This window comes from Arvicanthis niloticus, chromosome 5 (genome assembly GCF_011762505.2).
Source record: "Arvicanthis niloticus isolate mArvNil1 chromosome 5, mArvNil1.pat.X, whole genome shotgun sequence".
Taxonomy (NCBI): domain Eukaryota; kingdom Metazoa; phylum Chordata; class Mammalia; order Rodentia; family Muridae; genus Arvicanthis; species Arvicanthis niloticus.
Window position 1 is genome coordinate 42,097,874 of NC_047662.1, and position 24,647 is coordinate 42,122,520.

At 46.2% G+C, this 24,647-nt stretch overlaps 1 protein-coding gene and 1 long non-coding RNA gene across 2 annotated transcripts in view; one reads left to right on the plus strand and one right to left on the minus strand.

Annotated features, from left to right (window-relative positions):
* Positions 1-24,647, minus strand: part of LOC143442385 (uncharacterized) — a 42,720-nt gene that overhangs the window by 14,328 nt on the left and 3,745 nt on the right. The window contains exon 3 of the long non-coding RNA XR_013110525.1: positions 8,689-8,825. This is a non-coding gene — a long non-coding RNA (uncharacterized LOC143442385). The remainder of the gene's footprint in view (positions 1-8,688; positions 8,826-24,647) is intronic.
* Shisal2a (shisa like 2A) lies at positions 719-17,140 on the plus strand. Its single transcript, XM_034501729.2, has 3 exons — positions 719-1,790; positions 7,245-7,384; positions 16,882-17,140. Exons 1-3 carry the CDS (start codon positions 1,609-1,611, stop codon positions 17,127-17,129), a joined length of 570 nt encoding a protein of 189 aa, XP_034357620.1. The 5' UTR covers positions 719-1,608; the 3' UTR covers positions 17,130-17,140.

Consider the following 24,647-nt stretch of genomic DNA (forward strand, 5'->3'; position numbering starts at 1 on the left):
CAGTTTCTCTTGGTTTTGAGGTACTGGTAAAACCTGGGCCCTCGTGCATACTAGGCAAATGATCTACCATTAAGATATACTCCATGCCAAAGGTAAGTTTTTGTTCATTTTTGGCATGAGATCTGTATTGCCAGGCTTGCTTTAAACTCTTGGGCTCAAACAATCCTCCTGCCTCAGCCTGATGAATACCTGGGACTATGCCATCAGAACTGGCTGCTTTTTGTTTATTGTTTTTGTTTACTTCACACTGACCCTTAGAGGCACTACCCTCTCAGTACCTTCCCTGTTCCCTTACACAGCCCCTTGTGCCTACGATCCCTATGTTCCCTGGTACTACCAAGTCCGGTGTTGACCCCTCCCTGATGATTCCTCTGTGATTCCTCCACCAAACTGTTTCTCAAGGGCCAGCCCAGATCTGACCTTCAGGTCAGAGGTGTGGTGTACAAAGGCATCTGTGGAACTGCCTTACAGAATGAAGGGAAACGAAGCAGTGAAGGGATCAGGTCTGCTTACACCCAGACCCCGTCAGATCCACGATCCCACCAACATGGGCCACAGCAAAGGGAATCGTCACACTATATCCTACCGTCTTCTTCTGTGAAAACAGAGAGCTAAGGCTCTGAGGAACTGGGAGATCCTTTGAGATCTTTGTTCACCCTCTCAGGGTACACTAGAGAAACTGAGGCTGGTGGAAGCACCTTCAGACAGGAATGAGAACATTGCCCTTGTAGCTAGGAACACATTGTGACGGTTGGCAGCCCCTAACTGAGGTGGGGGTAAAGGCTTATTCCTGAGACAATTGCCTTATTGTCCTTGGCCCAGGAGCAGGGAGTGCTAAGAGGGTTTGTGTGAACATTTTGTGTCAAAGAGGGAGCAGGAGAGGAAAGAAAAGAAAGGTAAAGCAGCTAGCAATGAAGATTTTGAAAATATTACTGGAGAGCAGGGTGTGGGCACACACCCAGAATCCCAGCATTGGGGAGTTGGAAGCAGGTCACCAAGACATCCAGGCCAGTGTGGAACACACGAGGCCGGCTGATAAAGAGGTTTGCTGAGAGCCAGCCAAACAACAGGGTTGAAATCCTATGAGCTCAGGAGCCTGGGGAAATAGCTTGTCTCTGGTCCTTAGCTGCCGTCTATACAACGAAAAACCTGGTCTTCAGGTTGCTTTGCCAGTTAAACGGAGTATTTGTTTATCAACCCCAGAGGACTCCATTCTGCCTGTCTCTTGTGTAGCACACAACCACCCAGAGAAGGGTCCTGGGGGCCCGCACAGTGGTACCTGGCGCAGGCGAGAGCCTCAAATATCCACCTTGCCTCTCTGGTTGTCGCGTGGTGTCTCGGCGGCGGAGGTGAGGAGGCAGCCCCCACCCCGGACTGAGTCCCCGCGCGCACCCCTGCCTCCGCGCCCGCGCACCTGGCCACCCGGTCCCCGGGCGCCCCCGTCCTCACCGTGCGCCTCCGCGCCTTTCGCCGTGCCTTTCTCTGCAGCGCCTCTACCTGCGCACTTCCCTGCCTGCCTGGCCTTCGGACTCTTTCTCGGGCTCCGCTGGGTCTCCGGCCACAGTCCCTCGCTCTCCCGCCGTCCGTCTGGGGGACCAAAGAGGCGCGATGAGCGGCGCCTGCTCGAGCTACGTGAGCGCGGAGCAGGAGGTGGTGCGCGGCTTCAGCTGCCCGCTGCCAGGGGGCGAAGCGGCTGCTGTCTTCTGCTGTGGCTTCCGCGACCACAAGTACTGCTGCGACGACCCGCACAGCTTCTTCCCCTACGAGCACAACTACATGTGGTGGCTCAGGTACAGGTCCTGGCCCTAACCTCACCTTGAACTCCTTCTCCCATCTTAGCCCCCTATCCCACCCGCAGGCCAGCCTCTTGTAAGCCTCTACCTTCATCTTAGTGCCCATCCCTCAGATCATCCTTATCCTCATTGCCGACATGGACCCTACTCTTACTTTGTACCACACCAAACCCTTAAAGCTCCATCTCAACTCCTTCTTCATCCTGACCCCAACCATTATTTAGAACCACGCTTGAACCTGACCAGCAGTACCCCAAAGCTCTCATTCTGTCCCTCTTCTGAACTTCATTCTGCCATCATCCTCAACACAATCCCAAATCACAAGCCAACCCTCACCCTAATAGCAAATCCTATCTTCAGACCTACAGAGGAATCTCAAACTCCACCCTTAGTCCTCACATAGGCCCTCAGATCTGGATGCTGTTCTGGATACTGGCACAGTTCCACCCCCAGCTTTATGGACTCCCTATTACTCCTGCAATCCTAACCTGCCTCAGCCTCCTCCTCAAGCCTGCCTGTTAACCGCCTCAGCTGTTTACCCACGTCTTGACTTTAATGGGCTCTAGAACTACATCCAAAACACAACTTCAAACCTTCATCTTTACCTGATGCTCCAACCCAACCCCGTCTCAGCCCAGCTTCAGCCCTTCCCATCCCTCTCACTCTCTTTACTGAACACTTATACTTGAGTCCTGGGGGTGTACCCTATGCTTGTACTAAAGCAAAACCCTGGAGGGTAGGGCTTCCTGCAAGTTCAGTGTGACACAGTGGCATAATGCCACAGCAGAGACCAGCTCCAGCCATTTTAATAGTGGGGTCTAGGTGCAAATATTTCATTTTCCCTGACCATTCAGGAACAGGGAATTGTGCCAACTCTGATAATCCTGAAACCCAAGTATGGAGCTGGAGGGCAGTAGGTCTTCCCTCTGAGTCCCCAAAGGGACCCAGAAAGTAGAGCCTGATCTTCCACCTGCTCTGGGAAAGAGGTGTCAGCAAAAAATGGGGTGGTCCATGGGGAGTTTTCTGTCCCTAACAGTGTGTGAGCAGACTATGTGCTTTCCGGGTGGGAAAGAAACATAAGCTGCTGCCTTGACTCTGAGTCTTCCTGGCTCTTTATCTACAGATAGGGAAACAACTGATCATTGTCTCGATTTCTGATTAAGGCAGAGGCAAGGACCAAACTAGAGACAAAAACAACTAGATATACACCAATTACAACTACAAAGATTGCTTTTTCTAAGATGTCCAGTCTGTAATTCTAAAACATTTTCAAATGACAAGGATATCATATCCTGCACATTTGGCTGGTGTCTAAAAACCCAAGGAATCATCATACTAATATTTTTTTCTGTTCTCATGTACTCATCCAGTCACTATAATCTTTGCTACAGGGTTTTCATGCAAGGCACTAAGGACGCAAAAATCAATTATTCCTTGTAAGAGGACCTTCCATTCTTGTTGTGGGAATCAAGCCCAGGACCTTGGGTATACCATAGACAAGTACACTAAGTGTACCCACAACGTTCCTAGTCTGTTTAGAGTAGAGGTTCCCAACCTTCCTAATGCTGCGACCCTTTAAGACAGTTCCTCATGCTGTCATGACCCCCAGCCATAAAATTACTTCATTGCTTCTTCATAAATGTAATTTCTTCACTGTTGTGGATCATAATGTAAATATCCGTGTTTTCTGGTGGTTTTAGGTAACCCCCTATGAAAGGGTCATTTGACTTACAAAGGGGTTATGATACACAGGCTGAGAACCACTGATTTAATGACAGACATTGTACCTAAGCGAATAGTACAGTGTCTGTTGAACAGAGGTAAGAGCTGAAGGAAGATGATACTGTCTGTTCAGAACATGGTGCAAACCTTGGCTCTATCTTACCAGCTTGTGAATTAGAAAAGTTGTTACATCTCATGGACTCTTTTTTTCTTAACTTTAAAATGGCTGTAACTGCCATGATGGTTCACACTTGTAATCCCTCAAGAGTCAGGCTTGAGGCAGAAAGACTATGGGTGATGTCAAGGGAGTCAGGGATACACAGTGCGTTCCAGGCCAGCCTTGAGTTCATGGTGAGATTCTGTCTCAAAGAATAAATTAAAGACGTGAAGAGCAGCATTAACACTGACTCACAGAAGAGAGCGTAAGGAGGGAGTGATGTGCTGCGTGGCCCACATAAAGGTGCTTGATGCATTGAGTAGGTGCTTAGTGGACAGGATCCCCTTTCCATCGGTAAGTGTGAGACACAAAGCTCAGAGCTTGGAAGTGGGCTTGGCCCTCTAGCACTGTCACAGACCAGACTGAGAGACGTAGGGCGAGCGCTTCCACCATACACAGCCTAAGACATCTCTCCATTTTATAGATGGAATGACTTAAGAGGGGTTATGTTATTATTGAGAATATCCCAGAGAGAAGTGGCATAGCTGGGATGGAAACTTAGGCTTGTCTGATCCCAAACCCAGCCTTGTCCTGTCCCACATCTGTCTGAATCCTTCCTGGCTACTTACAGATGATGTACTCAGCTCCCCCTAGGACATGACTCTGTTTCTGACACTGTGCTGGCCCCTATGATGCAAAGATGAGTAGTCCCCAGTACCTCCCACCCCCAGCTGGTGGTCCCTTCCTCTTCCATCACTCCCTTATCTACTCATTTCTTGTGACTCTTCCCGTTGCCTAGGAAACCTCCCTGTGGAATACTTTAGTGGCTTAAACGGGTTTTAATGGAGGGTTGAATAGGGGAGAGCTTTAAGGTCAGATTTTATATCAGCATGACCCCAAAAAGCAGCTGAAAGGTTACAGTGTGTGAAGTGACTTCCTGGGTTCTTTTTGTGGTTGGGTGTGGGTGTGGTTGGGTTTGGGAGTGGTTGGGTGTGGGTGTGGTTGGCTGTGGGTGTTGTGCACAATGCACGTATGCCTGTGCACTGAATGCACACAGTTCCTGCAGAGGTCAGAGGAGGGTGACTGATCCCTTGATACTGGAGTTACAGAAGGCTGTGAGCTGTCATGTGAGTGCTGGGGACAGAAAGCTGGTCCTCTGGTGGAGCAGCCAGTGCTTTTTAATTGCTCAGGCCACTTCCTGGGTTCTAACACAAGATGGTTTATAATCGCAGAGCATAGAGCTGAGGGTCTCCAGAGCACCTAGCTGATTAGTGGGCTCTGAACTCTGAAACAATTAAACACATGCATCTGACAAAGCCCCCATCACTTCAGGATGGAGACCTTGTTTTCTCCGAATTTCATTTGGTCTTATTTCATGAAATCTCATTCTTGCAAGCATAATAAGTCTCTGGGTAAGCACAGTATCCTTAAGGAGAGAGTGTCTGAGGGGGAAAGCCATCTTTAAAAGCCAACCATCTCAGAACAAGAAGACATCCCATGGAGAAGCAGCTGGTCTAACTGTACCATCTGGCCTAGTCGCCAAAACCTTCTTCCACCTTCTTACTGCCAGGATATGAGCCAGAAGACAATAGCCTCAGTGCAGGGCAGAGTTGGTGGTTAGGTACCAGGAACCTTGAGCACACAGTGGGCCGCCTGGTGAGACTGAAGGGCAGGGCTGGTAATCAGGTACTGCAAACACCCTCTTCCTGCACTCATTCAGCCACCGGTGAGAAGGGAACCCTCACAAACGAAGATCAGAAAAACAACTGGATATTTCCCCTTCTGTGTGGCAGAATCAGGTTTCAAACTTTGAAACATGCCTGCTCTGGAAGCCCTGGTGCCGCTTGAGTGTTTTCTCAGGGTCACAGTGGGTCTTTGTGTCTCAGAGCCAGCACAGCAAAATCTCCTAAAGTGCAGAGGCCTCTAGTTTGGTTTCTGTGCAGAGCAGGACTCTTGACGTCATGGAAAGGCAGCTGTCTGTCCCTTGCTAACCTCTCCTCAGGAGGAACCTAGCCTCCCCAGCAGACAGCTCTGATCATTTTAAGTCCATCTGGTGCTGAAATAAGGCTTTTCCTCTCAGAGTGCTCTCTGTCCTTCCCATGCTGTATCCTCAGGCCTCAGACAGACATGGTCCAGGGATGTTGCATTTCTGAGATAGCATTTGCTCCCTAACTCACCTCCAGTGTGGGATACATCCTCCAGTCTTCTCACTCATTCCACAAAAGTTCTTCTTTGGAGGCCACTTTTCCCATCCTGGTGTACATAAATGTCTCTCACAAAGAGTGGCCTCCTCATCTGTACATGGGTCTATGAGCTGTAGGCCCATGAACAATAAGTGATCTCAAATGAGAAAACTATTGTTTTTTTTAAATATGTGTGTGTGTACACATGTGTACACAGGGGTATATGCATGTGCAGAGGCCAGTAGTCAACTTCACATGTGATTCTCCAGAACACCAACCACCTCCTTTGAGGCAAGGTCTCTCTCTCTCTCTCTCTCATTAGCCTTGAGGTCACCAGGTCGGCTAGGCTGGCTGGCTAGTGGGCCCCAGGGATCCTCCTGTCTCCATCTCTGCAGTGCTCCGGTTACAAGTGTGCACCATTACATGAACACTTCTCCTGGGTGTTGAACAGGAGTCCTCATGCTTGCATGGTGAGCAAGCACTTCACCAAGTGAGCGATCTCCCTGGCCCAAAGTATTGACAAGAACTAAAAGCACCGCATACCCAATATGAAAAATGTGGGGAAGGACAGAAGAAACAAAGATTAAAAGGGGGATCTGGAGTGTGTTAGTTTTTGCTCTAAGATGAAGAGCTGATGGCAAACAGCCTTTCTATGTTTGTTTGGTTCTTAGACAGGGTCTCTCTATGCAACCCTGGCTATTGTAGAACTCACTATGTAGACCAGGTTGGCCTTGAAATCACAGAGATCCACGCCTGCCGGCCAGCATACAATGTATACCTCAGAGTTATTCTCCCAGAGCTGGATACATATATATATATATATATATATATATATATATATATATATATATATATGGTTATGGGCTCGTCGAGGAAGGGAGGCATTAATTATCCTATACTTCTGGCCTGTTTAATGAACAGACTGAGTTTTGTTCTGGGTCTAAAAAAGTCCTCAGGCAAAGAGATGCTGGCAACTAAAACCCTTGCACTGAATATTCCACAATGATAGGACCCAAGGGGATGCAGCCAGGACATCTACAGCCTGCATTACCCCTTAGAGGCAGCTTGATAATAGTTTGCTATATTTGCCTCTGACCTTATGTTTATATATATTTAGTTAAGTTTGGGCTGAGATTTGTGTCTAGTATTATATTGCTATTTTCACTTTACATTATCTTGTGAGAATGTATTTATATATGTGTATGTGTGTGTGCATGTAATTGTTGGTATGGGACACACACACATAGAGATCAGAATATGACCCCCACTGATATTTCTTAGTGAGCTACACTAGTGGGAAAGTTGAAGCTGAGTCCTGCCACTCAAACTTGGGCAGCTCACCGCCTCCCCAGGCTCAGCACTCAGCCCATTGTGCTCTTCTGTCTCCAGCATTGGAGCACTCGTGGGCCTGTCCACGGCAGCAGTGGTCCTTCTGGCCTTCCTCATCACTGCCTGTGTGCTCTGTTACCTGTTCATCAGCTCAAAGCCACACACAAAGCTGGACCCAGGCTTAAGCTTACAGACAACAGGTAAGAAAAAAGCAGCATGATGCCCTTGTAATGGGCAAGCTCAAACTTCTCTTTGTGTGTGTGTGTGTGTGTGTGTGTGTGAGAGAGAGAGAGAGAGAGAGAGAGAGAGAGAGAGAGAGAGAGAGAGAGAGAGAGAATGAGAATTAGAACTCTGGATGGTCAGGTGTGAGAGAGTACCTTGTTTGTTTGTTTGTTTTCCAAACAGGCTTTCTCTGTGTAGCTCAGCTGTCCTGAAACTCACAGAGATTCACCTGGGAGAGCACACTTTTAATCCCAGCTCTTGGGGGTGTGGGGGCAGAAGTAGGCGGACCTCTTTGAGATTGAGCCATCCTGGTCTACATAGTAAAATGCTGTCTCAAAGGAGAAAAACAAAAGAGAAAAAAAAAAGCAAAGAAAGAAAAGACCGGAGGAGAGGAAATGAGATCTAGGACATTCACCTTCTGTGTATTCTGGAACATTCTGAGTATTTATTCTCACACTTCTCAGGAAGTCTGAGCTGAACATTTCTGACCCTTCATGTACCTTTATGTGCCCTTCATGTGTCCTTCACGTGCTCAACCCTCATCAGAGGCTCTAAAGTCACCAGTGCTCTCACACAGAGATTATGCATGGATGGATTTTCTAAGACTGTGTTTTCATCCTAGCCTCAGGGAGTGTAAACTGATTTTCATATTATCCCAAAACAGAGCTAATAAGACATACTTTCTGCTTCTCTAAAATCAACATTTGATCAGAAGTTGAGAACAGTATCTTATTTTTCATAATCTGTTGTACTCATCCCTTCATTCGCATGGGCCACTGAGAACCTCAGAGGGGACCAAACAAGTGTTGCCTTTACCCAAGTCCCAAGGGGACATTTTATAACCTCTGACAAGGAACTGTTGAAGATCCAAGCTGGTGTTGGCTAAAGAGTTCTCAGTACAGTTGAGTGGACAGCAGCCAGGTGGGTGTTGTCTGCACCTCACAGGCAAGAGAATCAAGGTGGAGAGAGGGCTGGAGGCTTGCTCAGGGAAATGAGACCCAGCCCATGCCTCTCCTCTCACAGCCACACTCTTCTGTCCACTAAACTTGTTCAAGTGTGTAAGTGCGACACTGCCTGATACTATATGTATCAGCTTCTATCAGTGTTGATGAGGAAAACCGGAGGGAAGGTAGGATGGGGCTCGGGAAGGGTTCGGCCAGGACTGGATGAGTAGCAAAGCCACTCTTGGAGGTGCTGTAGGGGAGGTGGGGGGGGGGGGTACTCAAGCAACAGCAGCAAAGGCAGTGAGCACCAGGCAGGTAGAAGGGTGGGTGGGTAATACCTCAGTCTCAGCGGGAGATGGAGAGGTCTGGGTGCTATCGTTTGTAGGAGATTAATTTCCAAATTTCCAAAGGCAACAAGCAACAGCCCTTCCAGGATCCTGAAGATGCTTGAGAGTGGAAAGGTTCCTCTGGCCACCTGTGGAGTCGAGAATAGGGAGCAAAACTGAGGAGAAGAACGAGTTGACAGCTTTGCCTAAATCAAATACAATATATCATATCAGATATAAACATCATATGTGAAGTTAAAAAACAAGGATAGGCTGCAAAGATTTTGCGTGTATGTGTTCATGCCTGCTCGCGTAGTGTTGTGTGTGTGTGTGTGTGTGTTCATGCCTGCTCACGTGGTGGTGGTGGTGGTGTGTGTGTGTGTGTTCATGCCTGCTCACGTGGTGGTGTGTGTGTGTGTTTTCATGCGTGCGTGTGCACATGTGGAAGCATCTATTCTCACAGACTGCCCTATTCTTAGGTTGTATATTCTTTTTGTTGTTGTTGTTGTTGAAACTCTTTATTCAAGGCTTAGGGAAAGGTTGAAGAAGTCCACGCTGTCTGCTGTCCTGCTCAGGGCAGACCTTAGAGATCTCCCTGTCCCTAAGAGAGCTTGTATATTCTTAATTTGCCTACTTGCTAAAACGTATTTGTAACCTCAAAGTCAATACTTGAAGTGCTTATGAGGTTATTACAGATTGAGTGTGTACAGTGACAAAAATCTGAGGGGCACATAATCCCAGATATTGTCAAAGCTACACTCTGTAAGCATGCTCCCTTTGTGTCTGTCTAGAACCATTTTGCTCCATGTTTGTGAGGTTCAGGGATGGTCTCCCTGTTGAAATGCCTCCAGATACAGTTCTGAAGTGCTGTCTAATGCCCCCAAGCATAAGAAGACAAAGCTATACTTTGTGAAGAACACAGGGTACTAAATGTCTAGCCATGGGTTACAGGGCATTGGATATGATTCAATGTTAATAAACCAAAAATATTTTTAAATCATGGAACTGGAGAGATGGCTGCTCTTCCAGAGGACCTGAGGTAGATTTCCCAGTACCTACATAGCAGTTCACAACTGTCTATAACTTCAGTGCCAGGGGATTTGATACCGTCTTCTGGTCTCCTAGAACACCTGGCATGTACATGGTACACAGACATAAAAGCAGGCAAAACACCCATAAACATAAAATAAACATTTTTAAAAGAAACATTTATTAAACCAGGTGTCTTTAATTAACAGTACATAAAACCAAAGTTAAGTATTGATTGTTTGAAAAAAAATATCATGGCCAAAGGCATACAGAAACCTCATCTTATATTCTCCCTGGAAGACAGAGTCTCACATAGCCCAGGCTAGCCTAGAACTCACTATGTAGACAAGCCAACAGCCATAACAACAACAACATATGTCATATGACCTTGAGCTCCTGATCCTCCTTCCTCCAACCCCAAGTTGCCCCCAAGCCTGGCTTAGCAGCAGTATTTTAGTATTTGCTAACTCAGTGCTTTTAGTAAGGTTAATACACAACTACATAACTACTGTGTATAAGCAGGACTAATTGCATATAAAAGAAGATGGGACTAATATCCAGAATATAGAAACACATCTTTAAACAGGTCAGAAAAGTGTAATAATAATATAAAAGCCCAACACAAGCCTGGTGTGGTGGTGCATGCCTATAATACCTTCCCTTGAGAGATAGAAATAGGAGGGTCAATAACTTACTGTTGCCCTTGGTTACATATCAGGTTTGAGGCCATAATACTATCTCAAACAAACAAATAGCCACAACATCAAAATTTACAATGCAAACAGAAAGATTATCAGCCTTAATATCAGAATAATGCAACTTAAGAATGATAGACCCATCAGACTGGTGAAATGCTCCAGAAGGGCTTGCTGAGCAAGCCTGACAAGTGAGTTCAATCTCTGGGACCCACATAAAGATAGGAGAGGACTGACTCCAAAGAATTGTCATCTGATCGCCACATATACCATGGCTCATATACTCACATGCAATAAAATTATTATTATTATTCAAAAAAGAAATTATTATTATCATTATTATCATTATCATTATTATTAAAGAGAGGAATGATATACCTTTTTTTTTAAGGGGCACTGATGCTAGAGAGATGGATTAGCACTTAAGAGATAGCTAAGCAGTTCCAGAGGACCCAGGTTCGATACTCAGCATCCACATGGCACCCCACAACTTCCTTTAACTCTAGTTCCAGGGCATCTGACACCCTATGAGGGTACCATACACACATGGTGCATCTACATATATACAAGCAAACTAACATACACATTTTTTATAAAAAGAAATAAATCTTCAAATAAATAAATAAGGACACTGACAAAAGTTCAGAAATGAGTCAAATTAATAGCGCGAAAGTTGGAGGGAAAATGGCTAACATCACATACTGCTGGCAAGAATATAAATTGGTTGAGCTACTTTGTAGAGCAAGTTAGCAATTCCTCCTTACACTAAAAACACGTATGCCCTGTAACTCAGCAGTTCTGTGTCTGATGATACTTCCTTGAGAAGTAGCAGGACAGCCTGTCACAGAGGAAACCAACTAAAAGTTTATCTGTACAAGGAGCTAAACTGTCAGCTGGCATGCTAAAGTACCATGCAGGGGTTACAGGGACAAACCCTCCGTGAGTGGACTATCATGGTAGTCCTTTTTTTTTTTCATGGTAACTGGGCAGGGACAGTTATGACACTTCCATTGTACAGATGAGGAAACTGAGGTTCAAAGTCACCTAGTGAGTGACTGTTCAGCTCTATTTTAACCCCTGTTGCTGAGAAAGCGAAGCCCTTCTGTGCCATATACTCATTGAAGATGTTCCCGTACCAAATCTTCCTTGCTGCCCCAGTCAGGTTAGCATCACTCATGTACGGCTGTAGCAGCCAGGTCTCAGAGATGCAGAATGAACTGCCCAAGGGGTCTCAGCTTGTAAATTGTGGTCCTGAGATTCCAAAGTATCTCTCTGCCTCTCCAAGTCTTGTTCTCTTTCATGTCATCAAGCCTCGACTGTGGCTGCTCCAGGTCTCCCTATCCCCATCCCAGCCTCCCTGTCTAAGAGTCACATAGTTCATCCTTGATCATGTAGATGGATGTCACCTTCCTGCTTCTCAGTGCCCAGCCAGCATCCAAGTTATTTAGTCCATATGCTCTTGCTTTCTGTTTCTCAATTTTTGAAGATGGAAAGTGTGTCTGCTGACCTTTTACTAGATGATTGCTTCCACTCCTCTGCCTGTTATAGCTCTTGTCCCTCAGTCTTTACTGTTGCCCTCCCCTCCCTCTGGAGCCCACGGCGTTGTGCCAGAAGCAGCTGAGATGGTGTGCGAGCCCACTGCTTTCTATCTACATGATCTTTCCCCCTTTATGGACTCCCGCTTCCATTTGCTTTGCTGTCTTGCTCTTCAGGAAGACAGGACAGATCATGGCTCCCATTTTACAAGAGAAAAAAAACGAGTCAACAGGGTATGTGACCAAGTCCTTACAGACAGTGAGCTTGTGTCTGTTTGGGATGCCAACAAGATCTCCCAGGCTTTAGAGTGGAAACACTGCACTATGGTGTGTGTGTGTGTGTGTGTGTGTGTCTGTCTGTCTGTCTGTCTGTCTGCCCCTATCTCTCTGAAGGGTGGAGCAAGAGTGGTGTAACAGGTGTTACACCTTGGTACAAGTGGTGTAACACCTTGGCAAGTGACCATGAGAAACTCACTTTGGACACAGTTTCCTTCCCACGCCCAGGATTCTGTCCACCAACCCCAACCCATCCTATCTCCCAAACCTGACAGGCAATAGAGACAGAATCTTTTCCTCCTCCCTCCCCTCCCTCCCTTCTTTCCATTCCTCCCTGTGATCTAATACAAGACCTCACGCGTACAAAGCCACACTGTCCCTCCGAGACAACCTCCCATACAACCCCAGTAACTTCCCTAGTGGAGTTCTTTGTGAGAAACCAACTAGACCAGAAGGGTGGCTGAGGTCCTGCTGTCTGGTTCTGCCTGTGCTGGGGGCTTCAAGCACTTAACTAGCTCCACTTCCCTGGCAGGTAGCTGTTATCTACTCTGTTCTGAGAGCACACAAGTGAAGTGAGGACAGAGATGATGTCCCAACCCATGCCTGCTTAATGAGACCAGAAAAATCAAAATGAAACAAGCTGAGCTTTCCTTTGCCAGAAGGAGGTTGTTAATCACCCATTCTTCATGTTGGGAATCCGGGGATCCGGAAAATCAGTTCTGGTGCTCTTGGCACACAGGAGGGATGCTGAACCCAGGGAAGAGCAGTCATGCACTCCGGTTCCCAAGCTAGCATGTGGTCTGGACGGGCCTTTGCCTTTCAGGCCACAGACATTGCTCCACAACAGCCGCCCACACTTCATGGTGCTTTCCATCACCACCCCTCTCCCATCCCACCCCCCACCTTTCAGAGGGTTCAGTCACCCTGAGCCCACTGCTTCTTGACTAAGCACACTTGTAGTGACACCTGTGAATCACAGTGTTAGTCACAGGTGTCAATGATAAGCTAGTTTTGACTCATCTCCAAGCTGGAAAGAACCTGCTCTAGGCTGGTTACCCCAGGCTCATCCCAAGTTCAGACTGGGGACTCTGGGGAGCAAGGTCTGACGACAGAGGTTTTTAGAGAAAGTTGGACAGGTGCTCTGGATTTAATATTGGTTTTCTGTTCTCGTGGCATGGTTCCTCTGGTTTTATTTCTTTTTATTGCTTATTTATTTACTGTTCTCTTAAATTGTCTTTTAGTTATGTCTATAGTGGTGTGTCTGTGTGTGGGTTTGTGCCTGTGGATATAGCATGTATGGTGGCCAGAAGGGGGTGTGGGATTCCCCTGCAGCTGGAGTTATAGGCCCTTGTCAGTTGCCCAAGGTGGATGCTGGGAACCTAACTCTGTCCTCTAGAACAGGAGCAAATACTCTTAACTGCTGAACCACTCTCCAGCCCTTGTTTGTGTTTTTTGACCATTTAGAGGTCTTTAATTATCATTTTTAATACCTATTAAGCTATGAATTCATAGGGAACCTCCCCTGGCAGCTTAGCTGACTCGAAGAGATGTGGAATTAGCTGGCTCTTCAGTTAAACCCAGGTACCTTTCTCTTGGGTTTTTCTGATCATTTCCCTTCATTATTCAGAATGCTTTGTTGGCTCTTATAATGCTTCCCATGCTCAACCACAGCATCCTGGGTAACACTGTAGACTCTTCAGGTCAGCCCTGGTAATATCTGTAGGAAACTCCTTTTCAGAACCATGCCCATTCCTTTGATGTCACAATATCACCTTACTTGCAGATTCATATCCACAGGGCCAAAGGACAGCTCCAGGCTTTCTAAAATGTGTGGAGAACACATGCCAGGTGCCCCGCCCCTTTCTCTGATGTTTGTCATCTCTGTAGGTGCCTGGAAGATGGCAGATCCAATACAAAGACTCATGGTTTCCTATTAAACAAACTGTTCTCTGGGACCTAATCTAATCTGTAAAGTAACCTTAGAAAAAATTAGAGATGATGTTTATGTGGCTCCTGGTTAGTCTGAAATACATGGCATCATCAGTTAACACCCCCCTTTTTATTTGTGCTGGGTACTGAACCTACAACCTACATGTGCTAAATGTGTGCTCTACCACTGAGCTATATATACCCTCAGCCCTAAGAAGCTCTCATCTTAATTATTATCTATTATTTCTTTGTATGTGTGTGATATGTGTGTGGAGTAGTGCATATGCACAGACACATGTGGAGGACAGAGGACGACACCAGGCATCCTACCCTATCACTCTCTGCCTGTTTTCTTGAGACAGGGTCTCTCACAACCTGGAGCTTGTTGCCTTTTTTTTTTTTTTTTTTTTTTTTTGTAAAGCTAGGCTGACTGAGCAACAAGTCCCAGCAATCCTCCTGTTTCCACCTCCAACAACAACTTGGGACAAAGATAAAGATGATGCATATGTAGCCACACCCAGCTTTTTCCTTCCTTCCTTTCTTTCTTTCTTTCTTTCTTCCTTTCTTTCTTTTATGAATTCTGGGGATTCAAGTTCAGTTTTGCTTGTCACAACAGCAAGCTCCCTTACTCACAGAGTCCTCTCACTGGTCCTGTTATTTTTCTTTTAAAAAACCATTTTTTTAGGAGCTGGAATACTGACTCAGCAGTCAGGAGTCCTGGTTCCTCTTCCAGAGGACCCTGGATCACCAACATGGCACCTCACAGGCGTCTGTAACTTAATTCCAAGAATCTAATTCCCTTTTCTGGCCTCCCATCTTCAAACCAAAAATTTGAGTGTGAAGGTATACACTTGTAAACCCAAAGAAGGCTCGAAAACTTAAAGGAATGGTCCCATTTGGGAACTGGAGAGAATTTTGGTGTGGAAAAGCAGCATTCTTGAGGGGAGACAAGTAGTAAGGAAGTTGAGCAGATGGGCCATGGACCAGTCCATGGAAAGCCTTGACAGCTATCCCCAGTGCCACAGAGACAGACACTGGAAGCTTTCAAAGAAGAACAGCTCATGGACTCACCTGACCTTTGATTACTCTGGTGACTGCTGAGAGCACAGAGCTGAAGGAGCCCAGCTAGAGGCTGATGCAGTTGGTCTGAGAAGAAGAGAAAGCCAGGAGGAGGCAGTGGCCTTGGGGTGGGTGGAACAGAAGTTGATCTGGGGGTACTTCTGAAGCAATTGTGAAGGGCTTGGGAGAGAAGGTATAAGAGCCAATGGCGAGCCGCTCGGTGGTGGTGCCTTTAATCCCAGCACTTGGGAGGCAGAGGCAGGCAGATTTCTGAGTTCGAGGCCAGCCTGGTCTACAGAGTGAGTTTCAGGACAGCCAGGGCTACACAGAGAAACCCTGTCTCGAAAAACCAAAAAATAAAATAAAATAAAATAAAATAAAATAAAGAGCCAATGGCATTCTGGCTTAAACATTTAATGTTTTAAAGGATGCTCAATTGTGTCAAATGTCAGGGAACATATGGATTGATATTCTCTCTCTCTCTCTCTCTCTCTCTCTCTCTCTCTCTCTCTCTCTCTCTCTGAGAGGGTTTCTCTGTATAGTCCTGGCTGTTTGGGAACTTGTGATGTAGACCAGACTGCTTTTTCTCAGACATCTGCCTGCCTCTGCCTCCTAGTTGCTAGGATTAAAGGTGTGCACCACCACTGCCCAGGTGAACATAGGATTAAAAAGTGACCATGGGATGATGAGATGCAGTGACAGAGAGAGGAGAGAGAGAGAGAGAGAGAGAGAGAGAGAGAGAGAGAGAGAGAGAGATGATGATGATGAGGATGAGGATGTCACTAATGGGTTGGGGATCAAAGGCCAGGCAAGCTTCCTTTCTAGCTCAAATGAAGGAAGATGGAAGATGAAGGAAGAAGGGGAGAGTCCAGGGGAATACAAGCATCTTTTGTTTGGTTGGGTTGATTTAGTTTGATTTTTGGGGTTAAGATCCTGCTTTGTAGCCCAGGCTAGCCTTACACTTCTTGGGATCCTCAAGCTTCTGCTCCCTAGGTTCTGGGATTACAGGACTGTGTATCACACACAGCTACAATCTGCTCTCTTTCAGCTTTATTTATTTTATTTTATGTGTATAAGTGTTTTGCCTGCATGTTTATTCCTTCACCTCATGCATGTCTGGTGCCACAGAGGTCAGAAGAAGCCATTGGATCCCCTGGAACTGGAGTTACAAACAGTTGCGAGCCACCATAGGGATGCTGGGAATCAAACCCAGATCCTTTATAAGAGCAGCAAGTGCTCTTAGCTGCTGAGCCATCTCTCCAGCATCTCCAGCGTCTCCAGTGTCTCCAGCTTCTCCAGCTTCTCCAGCTTCTCCAGCTCCTAGACTCTGTTCTTAAAACAGAGACCAGCAGATGTTTTACAAACAGGCATGGCTCCTCTGCATGTTGGCTGTGTAGCCAGCCTTTGTCTTCATCTAGAAAATACAATTTTTTAATGGCTTTTTAACCCTTGTAGGGAAGTGGTGAAGGTTAGCTTTCTCTCTTAGCAATCACCTCCCCTGCTCAAGAGAAACATGGACAGTTCCTACTGTGTGGTGTGGCATACTGTTAACAATTATTTCTTGTATGAAGACCATGAATACAGTGAGGTGCTCAGGTTGTCAAGAGAGAAGTTAATCATGGGTGTGATGCTGGGGGGGGGTGTGATGCAGGAGGAAGCTACCTCAGATTGCTGTTTTTCAGGCTCCAAGGAGATGTCACCTGACCACCAAGGTTTGAACACAGCAATTACAATGGAGGTGCCAGGGGTAAGCTCTTCCAGACAGAATTCATCCTTGAACACATGGCTGGAAAGCAATGAGAGGCAGACCGTGGGCCCCAGATGTCTCCTCCAGAACCAGTTCATGACCACAGTGACTGCTAGCAACATTCCACGCAGCCCCGAAGAGGCCTCTGTCTCCATCCCTAACCCACATGGACCAGTTCCATAAACATCCAATAAATGTCTTTGCATCATTCCTTCTGGGGTCTCTTTTTTGGTAAAAAGGTAGGGGTGTAAATGGCCAAAGAGACTTTGGAGCCTAATGGGATAAATGAGTGCTTTCCCCAACAAAAGCACAAAGGTCTTGTTATGGACCCAGCGGTCTTGCTCGGCCTGGCCAACTTAGGACCAAAAGTTGGACATGAGTCACATGGGGAACAGGGTTACTAGTAATAGCACACAATCCAGAGACCTGAGGTCATGGAGTCTCAGAGAAGTCCTTCTTCTGATTAAGTCCTGACTTGTTTTTATGTGGTTTCTCTGCTCCAGCGTAGATGTATGTAATAGTCCCTGGGATGGGGATTTGTACTCAGAGGGGTAGATTTACTTGTCTATCCTTCCTCCTGTCCTGGAGTGAGCTGCTAAGGTACACCATGAGAAGGAGTACAGCACAGGCCCTACCATCAGAGTTTCACAGTGGATAAAAGAATGAATGAGTTGCCAGGCAGTAGTGGTGCACAACTTTTATCCTGGCACTTGGGAAGCATAGGCAGGTAGATCTCTGAGTTTGAGGCCAGCCTGGTCTACAGATCAAGTTCTAGGAAAGCTTTGGCTATACAAAGAAATCCTGTCTCAGAAGAAAAGGGGAAAAAAAAAAAAAAGTCAGGCTTGAACTCAGGAGGGAGAGGCAGACAGATGTGAGTTCAAGACTAGCCTGGTCTACAATCGAGTTGTAGGACAGCCAGGGCTACACAAAAAAAACCCTGTCTTCAAAACAACAAAACAAAAGGATGAATGAATGAGGGCTGGTAAAATGGCTCAGCAAGTAAAAGAGCTTATAGCTAAGTGTGATGACTGAGTTTGGTCCCTGGAGCCTACATGATAAAAGGAGAGGAGAGACTCCTCTAAACTGATGTCTGACCTCCACACGCACATGTGTGTATGGATGGATATATAATTAAAAAATTTTAAGTATATAAATGAGAAAAATACACCAAATACAGGTCCCACAGGGTGGAGTGGACCACTTAACCCGAGTGGCCTGAATAGTCACTAAATCTTCCTGTCTCTCTGTTTTCTTGCTAGATTATTGTAAGTGTTTTAAAAAGTGATCAATTTAAGCTGAGCTGGGTGGTACAGATCTGTCACTGTCATCCAAGCTACTTGAGGTGCTTAAGCAGCAGGGCCACAAGTTCTAAGCCAGATGAGACAACTTCATGAGAACCTGTCTCAAAACAAAAGGGAAAAATAAAAAACAGCCTCAATGGGGGCAGAAGATGGTATTTAAAACAAACAGCAACAACAAAAACACTCCGCAATTATTATTGTTTTCTTAAACAATAAGAAACAAAAACTGAGAATGACACCTGAAGTCTATCCTGGAACTTACAGTGTAGACCAGGCTGGCCTTGAACTCACAGAGATCTGCCTGCCTCTGTGCTGGGATTAAATGTATGGGTACATTACCAGGTTCAAGACTTTAAAATTCCAGATGAGGAGGCTGGAGAGACGGCTCAGTAGTTCATGTATGGCTCTTGCTAAGGAACAGCTCACAATTAGCGCCAGCTCCCGAGATACAATACCTGCGTCTGGCCTCCTTTGACACTACACTTATGTGCACAAACCCACACACTGACACAGTCATACATACATACATATACACATAACTAAAATTAAAAATAGAGAGGCATACGGATCTATAAGAGTTCAAGGTCAGCTTGATCTACATAACAAGATCCAGTAAGCCAGAGCTACATAGTAAGACCCTGTCTCAAATAGATAAATAAATCAATAAATCAATAAATAAGGATCAGAGAGCTGGCTCAGTGGTTAAGAGTACTTGCTGGCCGGGCAGTGGTGGCGCACGCCTTTAATCCTAGCACTTGGGAGGCAGAGGCAGGTGGATTTCTGAGTTCAAGGCCAGCCTGGTCTACAGAGTGAGTTCCAGGACAGCCAGGGCTACACAGAGAAACCCTGTCTCAAAAAAACAAAAAAAAAAAACAAACAAAAAAAAAAAAAAAAAAAAAAAAAAAAAAAAAAAAAAAAGAGTGCTTGCTGATCTTCAAAGGACCTGGGTTCAAGGCCTAGCACCCAGATGGTGGGTCACAACCATCTGTACCTCCCATTCCACAGGATCCTATGAACTCTTTTGACCTCTGCAGGCATCAAGCATACATGTGGTACATACATATACATGCAAGCAAAATATTCGCACATAAAATAAAATGAATAAATCAAATGGCTCCCACCAGAAATTGGGAGGCAGAGGCAGGTGGATCTCTGTGAGTTTAAAGTCAGTTTGGTTTACATAGTAACTTCCAGGACAGCCAAAGCTAGGCAGAAACTATCTCAAATCAAAATAAAACAAAACAATAACCAAATAGACCTGGAGAAATGGCTCAGCAGTTGAGAGTACTTTCTGCTTTTTCAAAGAACCTGAGTTCCACTCCCAGACCTCACATCTAAAATCAGCATTCAACTCCAGTTCCAGAGGACCTGGCAGCCTCTTTTGGCCTCCTCAAACATCTGTACATACATACATACAAATACAATAAACCTTTAAAAGTATACACATACATATGAAATAAATAAAATTCTACATGGATATGCTTTAATGTAACGTGTTCATTTTATAAACAGTGATGATGGAGCCAAATGTCTAGTTACAATCCTGACTCTGCCACTTGCTAGCTAACCTGTGCCTGTTTCTCTTATAAGCAAGGAAAATAGTAATCACTTGTTCCTCAGGCTTAAGGGAAGATATTTACTCCAAAATATACTGTATTAGAAATGGAGAAAGTGCCCTAAATAAACTATTAGTATTATTCATTTGCCTCTAACATTTTGGTTATATTATTAGCATATAGCCCAGGAAGCTGCAGGCACCACTACCCCTCTCCTGCCTTTCACAGAGGCTTTTGCTGTGCCTGGGAGTGCAAAGCAGATCAGGGAGACCCTGCAGACACTGAAAACTGCTCTTGACATTTCACCATGGCACGACCCGGTGCTGGTTTTGGCAACAGTGAGACATCATGTCATTCTTAGACATCTGTGCCCAGGTCCCTAGCCAGCCAGCAAAAGGCACATGATGAAGTGGAAAGTGTCCAAGACTGGGAGTCAGGAGGCGTTGTTTGTCCTTTTTTTTTTCCCTTGGTAGGGGTGGGAGGGTAGGGGGTGGGGAGGGTGGGGAGGCTGCGGGGGGGTGGTGGTGGTGTGAGGGGTGGTATTTTCAGCACACTGAATATTACATCTGTGTCTACTAAACATATACTCTGTGGTCTCTATACCAAACCAAGACCTATGCAAACGCTATAAACAAAGGACAATCCTGCTGTTAGAGGGGCTCAGATGGAGTCTGAGGTAGACACACAGAAAAGGTAATGGGCCTTCTGGTGGCCCCCATGCTGCAGGAGGGAGCAGAGATGTCTTTGATGAGTCAGTTCCAGGTCAGACAGACTCGGAGGACAATACCGAGTACAGCCTGTTCAAAGGCAGTGCAGAAAGGCCAGTGTGGTCCAGGAACTGCAAGCTGTTACAGAGAACACCACAGTGGAGTATGGGATGTGTATGTGTGTAAGAGTTTGTGTGGTGTGTGTGTGGGGTGTGTGTGGTGTGTGTGTGTGGGGTGTGTGGTGTGTGTGTGTGGGGGGTGTGTGTGTGTATGTGTGTGTGTAGATGAAGAGGGTAGGTGACAGTGTAGTCACTGACACTGGGTTATGATATTATTTACAGAACAGATTTCCTCTGCCCTTGATAACCTCATCAGTAAAGTTCTTTTGTTTTTCTCGGACCCTTTACTACAGCAGGACAATCTGCTAATGCCTGTCTGGCTGTTCACAGAGAGGGAGAGACAGTTGCAAATCCTAAGAATGCAGGAGGCGGGGTGGGGGGTCTTCTCATTAGTCTGGGGCAAGAGTTCTCAAGTTTCTGGTTGCATCAGAATCAGCTATGGGTTTTAGTTTGGTTTTGGTGCCGAGGGTGGAACCCAAGTGTCACACAGGAGAGGCAAGGACCCTTACAACAAGCTGCCCCTCCCCCAACTTTTTTTTTTGTACTCTATCTTGAGACAGGGACTCTCTCCATTTTCCAGGCAAGCCTTGAATTTGTGACCCTCCTGCCTGGACTTCCTGTGTAGCTAGAATTACAGACCTGCGCCAGCAGGAGCCCGAATGAGGGCTTATAAACAACGAGCAGTTTGCAGTTTCCTACTCCTCACCCCAGCCCAAGTCAGCCGGGCTGAAGTGAGTCCCCCAGATTTGCATTTTTAACAAGTTCCAGCTGCTGCTGCTGCAGCTACCCTGGGACCTCCCTCACAGCACAAGTGGCCCTGAAGAACAAAGACAAGCTTTGTGGACTCTGGTCACAAAGGTCAGAGACCCCACACAGAGCAGAGCCCAAGAACCTGGTAGAATTTGTTCCCCAGGACCCCACGTATATGGAGGATGCCAGTGGACAAGAGTGAGGAGCTGCCTATAAACCACAGGCAACACAGATTCCACCCCAACCCGAGTTCAGCTTTGCTGGTTTGAATTTGTTCACCCTGAGTAGATTTTCACTGGTGTTGGCTGGTCAAAGTCCATCTTTAGAAACTAACCGCCCACCCTGTGAGACAGGCTCCCCTCCCCCAGGGCACAGACAGGGAGGAAGCCCTGTGAGCTGAAGCACAAACACAAATAGTCTGAGCTCACTGGGGCTGCCAGGCTCACATCGACCAGCAATTATTTCTTGTAAATTGCTTTCCGGGTTATGTTCAGAACATGTTCGTGTGACTCCCTGAGAACAAACACTCAGAGGACACAGGCTGGGGGTGGCTAGCTGGGGAGTGGGCTGCTTATGAAGGAGGGGGGAGCTTAGTCTGCATCTTCAGCCAATTTTGGAGATTGTTGAATAATGGAACTCAGAAATGCTAGAGTCTTGCACTTCCCTCTATAGCATCCTGCCAAAGGGTAGTCTATCCCCTTTTTCAAACGTCCACTTGTCTGTCTATCTCTCTGTCTGTCTGGAAGAAGCTTGTCGCAAGGCTGGAGAGACGGCTCATGCATTAAGAACATTGGCTGCTCTTCCAGAGGACACAGGTTCTATTCCCAGTACCCACATGGTGGCTTACAAGTGTCCATAACTCCAGTCCCAGGGCATCCAATGGCCTCTTCCAGCATCACATGCACACATGTGATACACAGATACACATGAAGGCAAAACAACCACACACATGACATACATCTTTTGAAAAGCAGCAGCGGCAGCAGCTTGTGCCTATAGGTGTGCTGGAGCCATGCTAGAGATGCACTAAAGGCATCTATAGAAGATGGCTAACCTGGGCTAACCTGGACTGGGACTTCAAGAAGGAAATGGTGTGTGAATCAAGTCCTGAACGCACTGACTAACTACAGGAGCTTTGTGGTGCAAGTCTAACTATGTTCAAGGAAAGGGACATAGGCAGAATCACAGATGAGGAGAGGGAGCAGGAGGTTGCAAGTGGCTCTCGCTGGGTAGCAAGGTGAGTAATGGCAGGAGACGAAGCTGGTGCTGATAAGCAGATTCTGAAGCCTTCCTCTGCCCTAGCAAGAGGTTGGGAGTTTAACTTGACAGCAATATATGGGAGAACTTGTTCTCCTGAATCTGCAGGACCATGGTGGCTTATGTGCACACTAGATGATCCAGGCACCAGACAGTTCGTCATCTCAAAGAACTCTCTAGTTCTCTGCTCTGTGTTCTGAGGCAACTGAAGGCAAGCTGTAAGCAAGTGTCCAGGAGAGCCACATGGACAGCTCACGTGGAACATTCCCAGGGCTGTGATTGGCTCTTGCACACCTTGCTACACCTCACAGACCACCCCAGTGGATGGCCTACTTGGGGTGTTGCTTGACCTCATGCTGTGACCCTACTTGGAATGGATCCTTTCAATAAGGACACACTAAAATGAAGAGAAAGGGTGACCTGAGAAACCCCTAAAAGAAGTCAGAGTTGTCAGGTAAATGTGGGGTGTGAGGTAAGGACCATTACAGTGCAGATTCTAACACCAGAAAAAAAGAAATAACCTGGAATCCTTTGTGGAGGAAACTTAGTTGAATTTGACCTTGGTGGAACATGACAATATTTGATGGTCTCAGCAAAGCAAAATGTCTTTGTTTCTTTGTTTGTGAGACAGGGTCTGAGTAAACCAGGCTGGCCTCAAAATGAACATCTTCCTGTTTCTGTATACCAAGTGTTGGAAGTACAGATGTGAACCACCACATCTAGCTTTGACGTCATATTTTAAGATGGAACCATCTAGAATGGAGGTGACTCAGAAGTTAAGAACACTGGCTGCTCTTCCAGAGGATGCAGCAGGTTCCGCTGTCAGCACCCACATGGTGGGTTACCACCATCTGTAAATGCAGTTCCAGGGAATCTGACCCCCTTCACAGGAATTGGATACACATGAGGGGTACATACATGTAGGAAAACACTCATGCACACAAATAAAAGATTTTAAGAGTAAAAACAAAGATGGGACCATTTCTAGCCTCACCCCCAACCCCGACCACAACCACCAACACACATTCAAATCTTTTGTTCTGACTTCTGAGAACAAAGAGATAAAATCATCTTAATTCCTGTCCTTGATAGACCTCTCAACCTATTGGGAAGGACTGGTAAATAGACGGTGACATTATATAGTGCGGAGAGCGATTTGATTTCTTCTTTCTCAAGTTCAGGGCAAGATCAGTGCGTGGTGAGGTGAGGGCTCCATTTTCAAGTGTCTTTCTCTTCGGAAAAGGAGCTCCCTTTGTGCAATCATCTTCCCCGCCTCACTCCGGGTTCCTTCACCCCCACCTCTCTCCTGGTGCGTTTCCATGGAGACCGCAAGCCCCTCGAAGCTTCCTGTGTTTCCGCACCCCTCCCCCCATGCCATCTCTCTTAGTTGCAGATTCCCTCTAGGGTTGATAATATCCAGAACTTTCCCCAGGCAGGAATTATTATTCGCAAACGGTATCAGTGGAAGCTGAGACCCAGACGTTTAGCGATTTGCTCCTGGCTCCGCCTGCCGCCAGTCTGAAGCTCAGACACCCTCTACCATGCATTCTAGGCCTGCGTGCAGCATTCTGGGCCTCCTCTCCACCTAGGCTTATTTCTCTTTTTTCCCTTCCCTATCTTTGGTAGTTCAATTTTTTTTTCTTATAAGAAAACCAGAATATGTTCTGACTAAAACGACAAATGACACGAAGCTCAATCCTTACATTAGTGACTTTAAATCTATTCTTGGACTCACTGTTTCAAGTCCTTTGAAACAGTGTGAGCTAAAATAGTGTCGGATGATAAAGACCTGCCAAAAAGCCATCTCAGAATGCACCAGCTCCGAGTATGTGCAGGCAACAATGATAATAATATTCTTGAGCCTTGCAATATGCCAGAGTGCATGAAGAAAAACCATTTATGACCAGGACAAATTTACCCAACACACAGAGAGAATGTAGATAGAAGGTACCAAGTAGTTAGAACTATAACTCCAGAAGACAAGAACATCAAAACCTTGACATATGGAAAA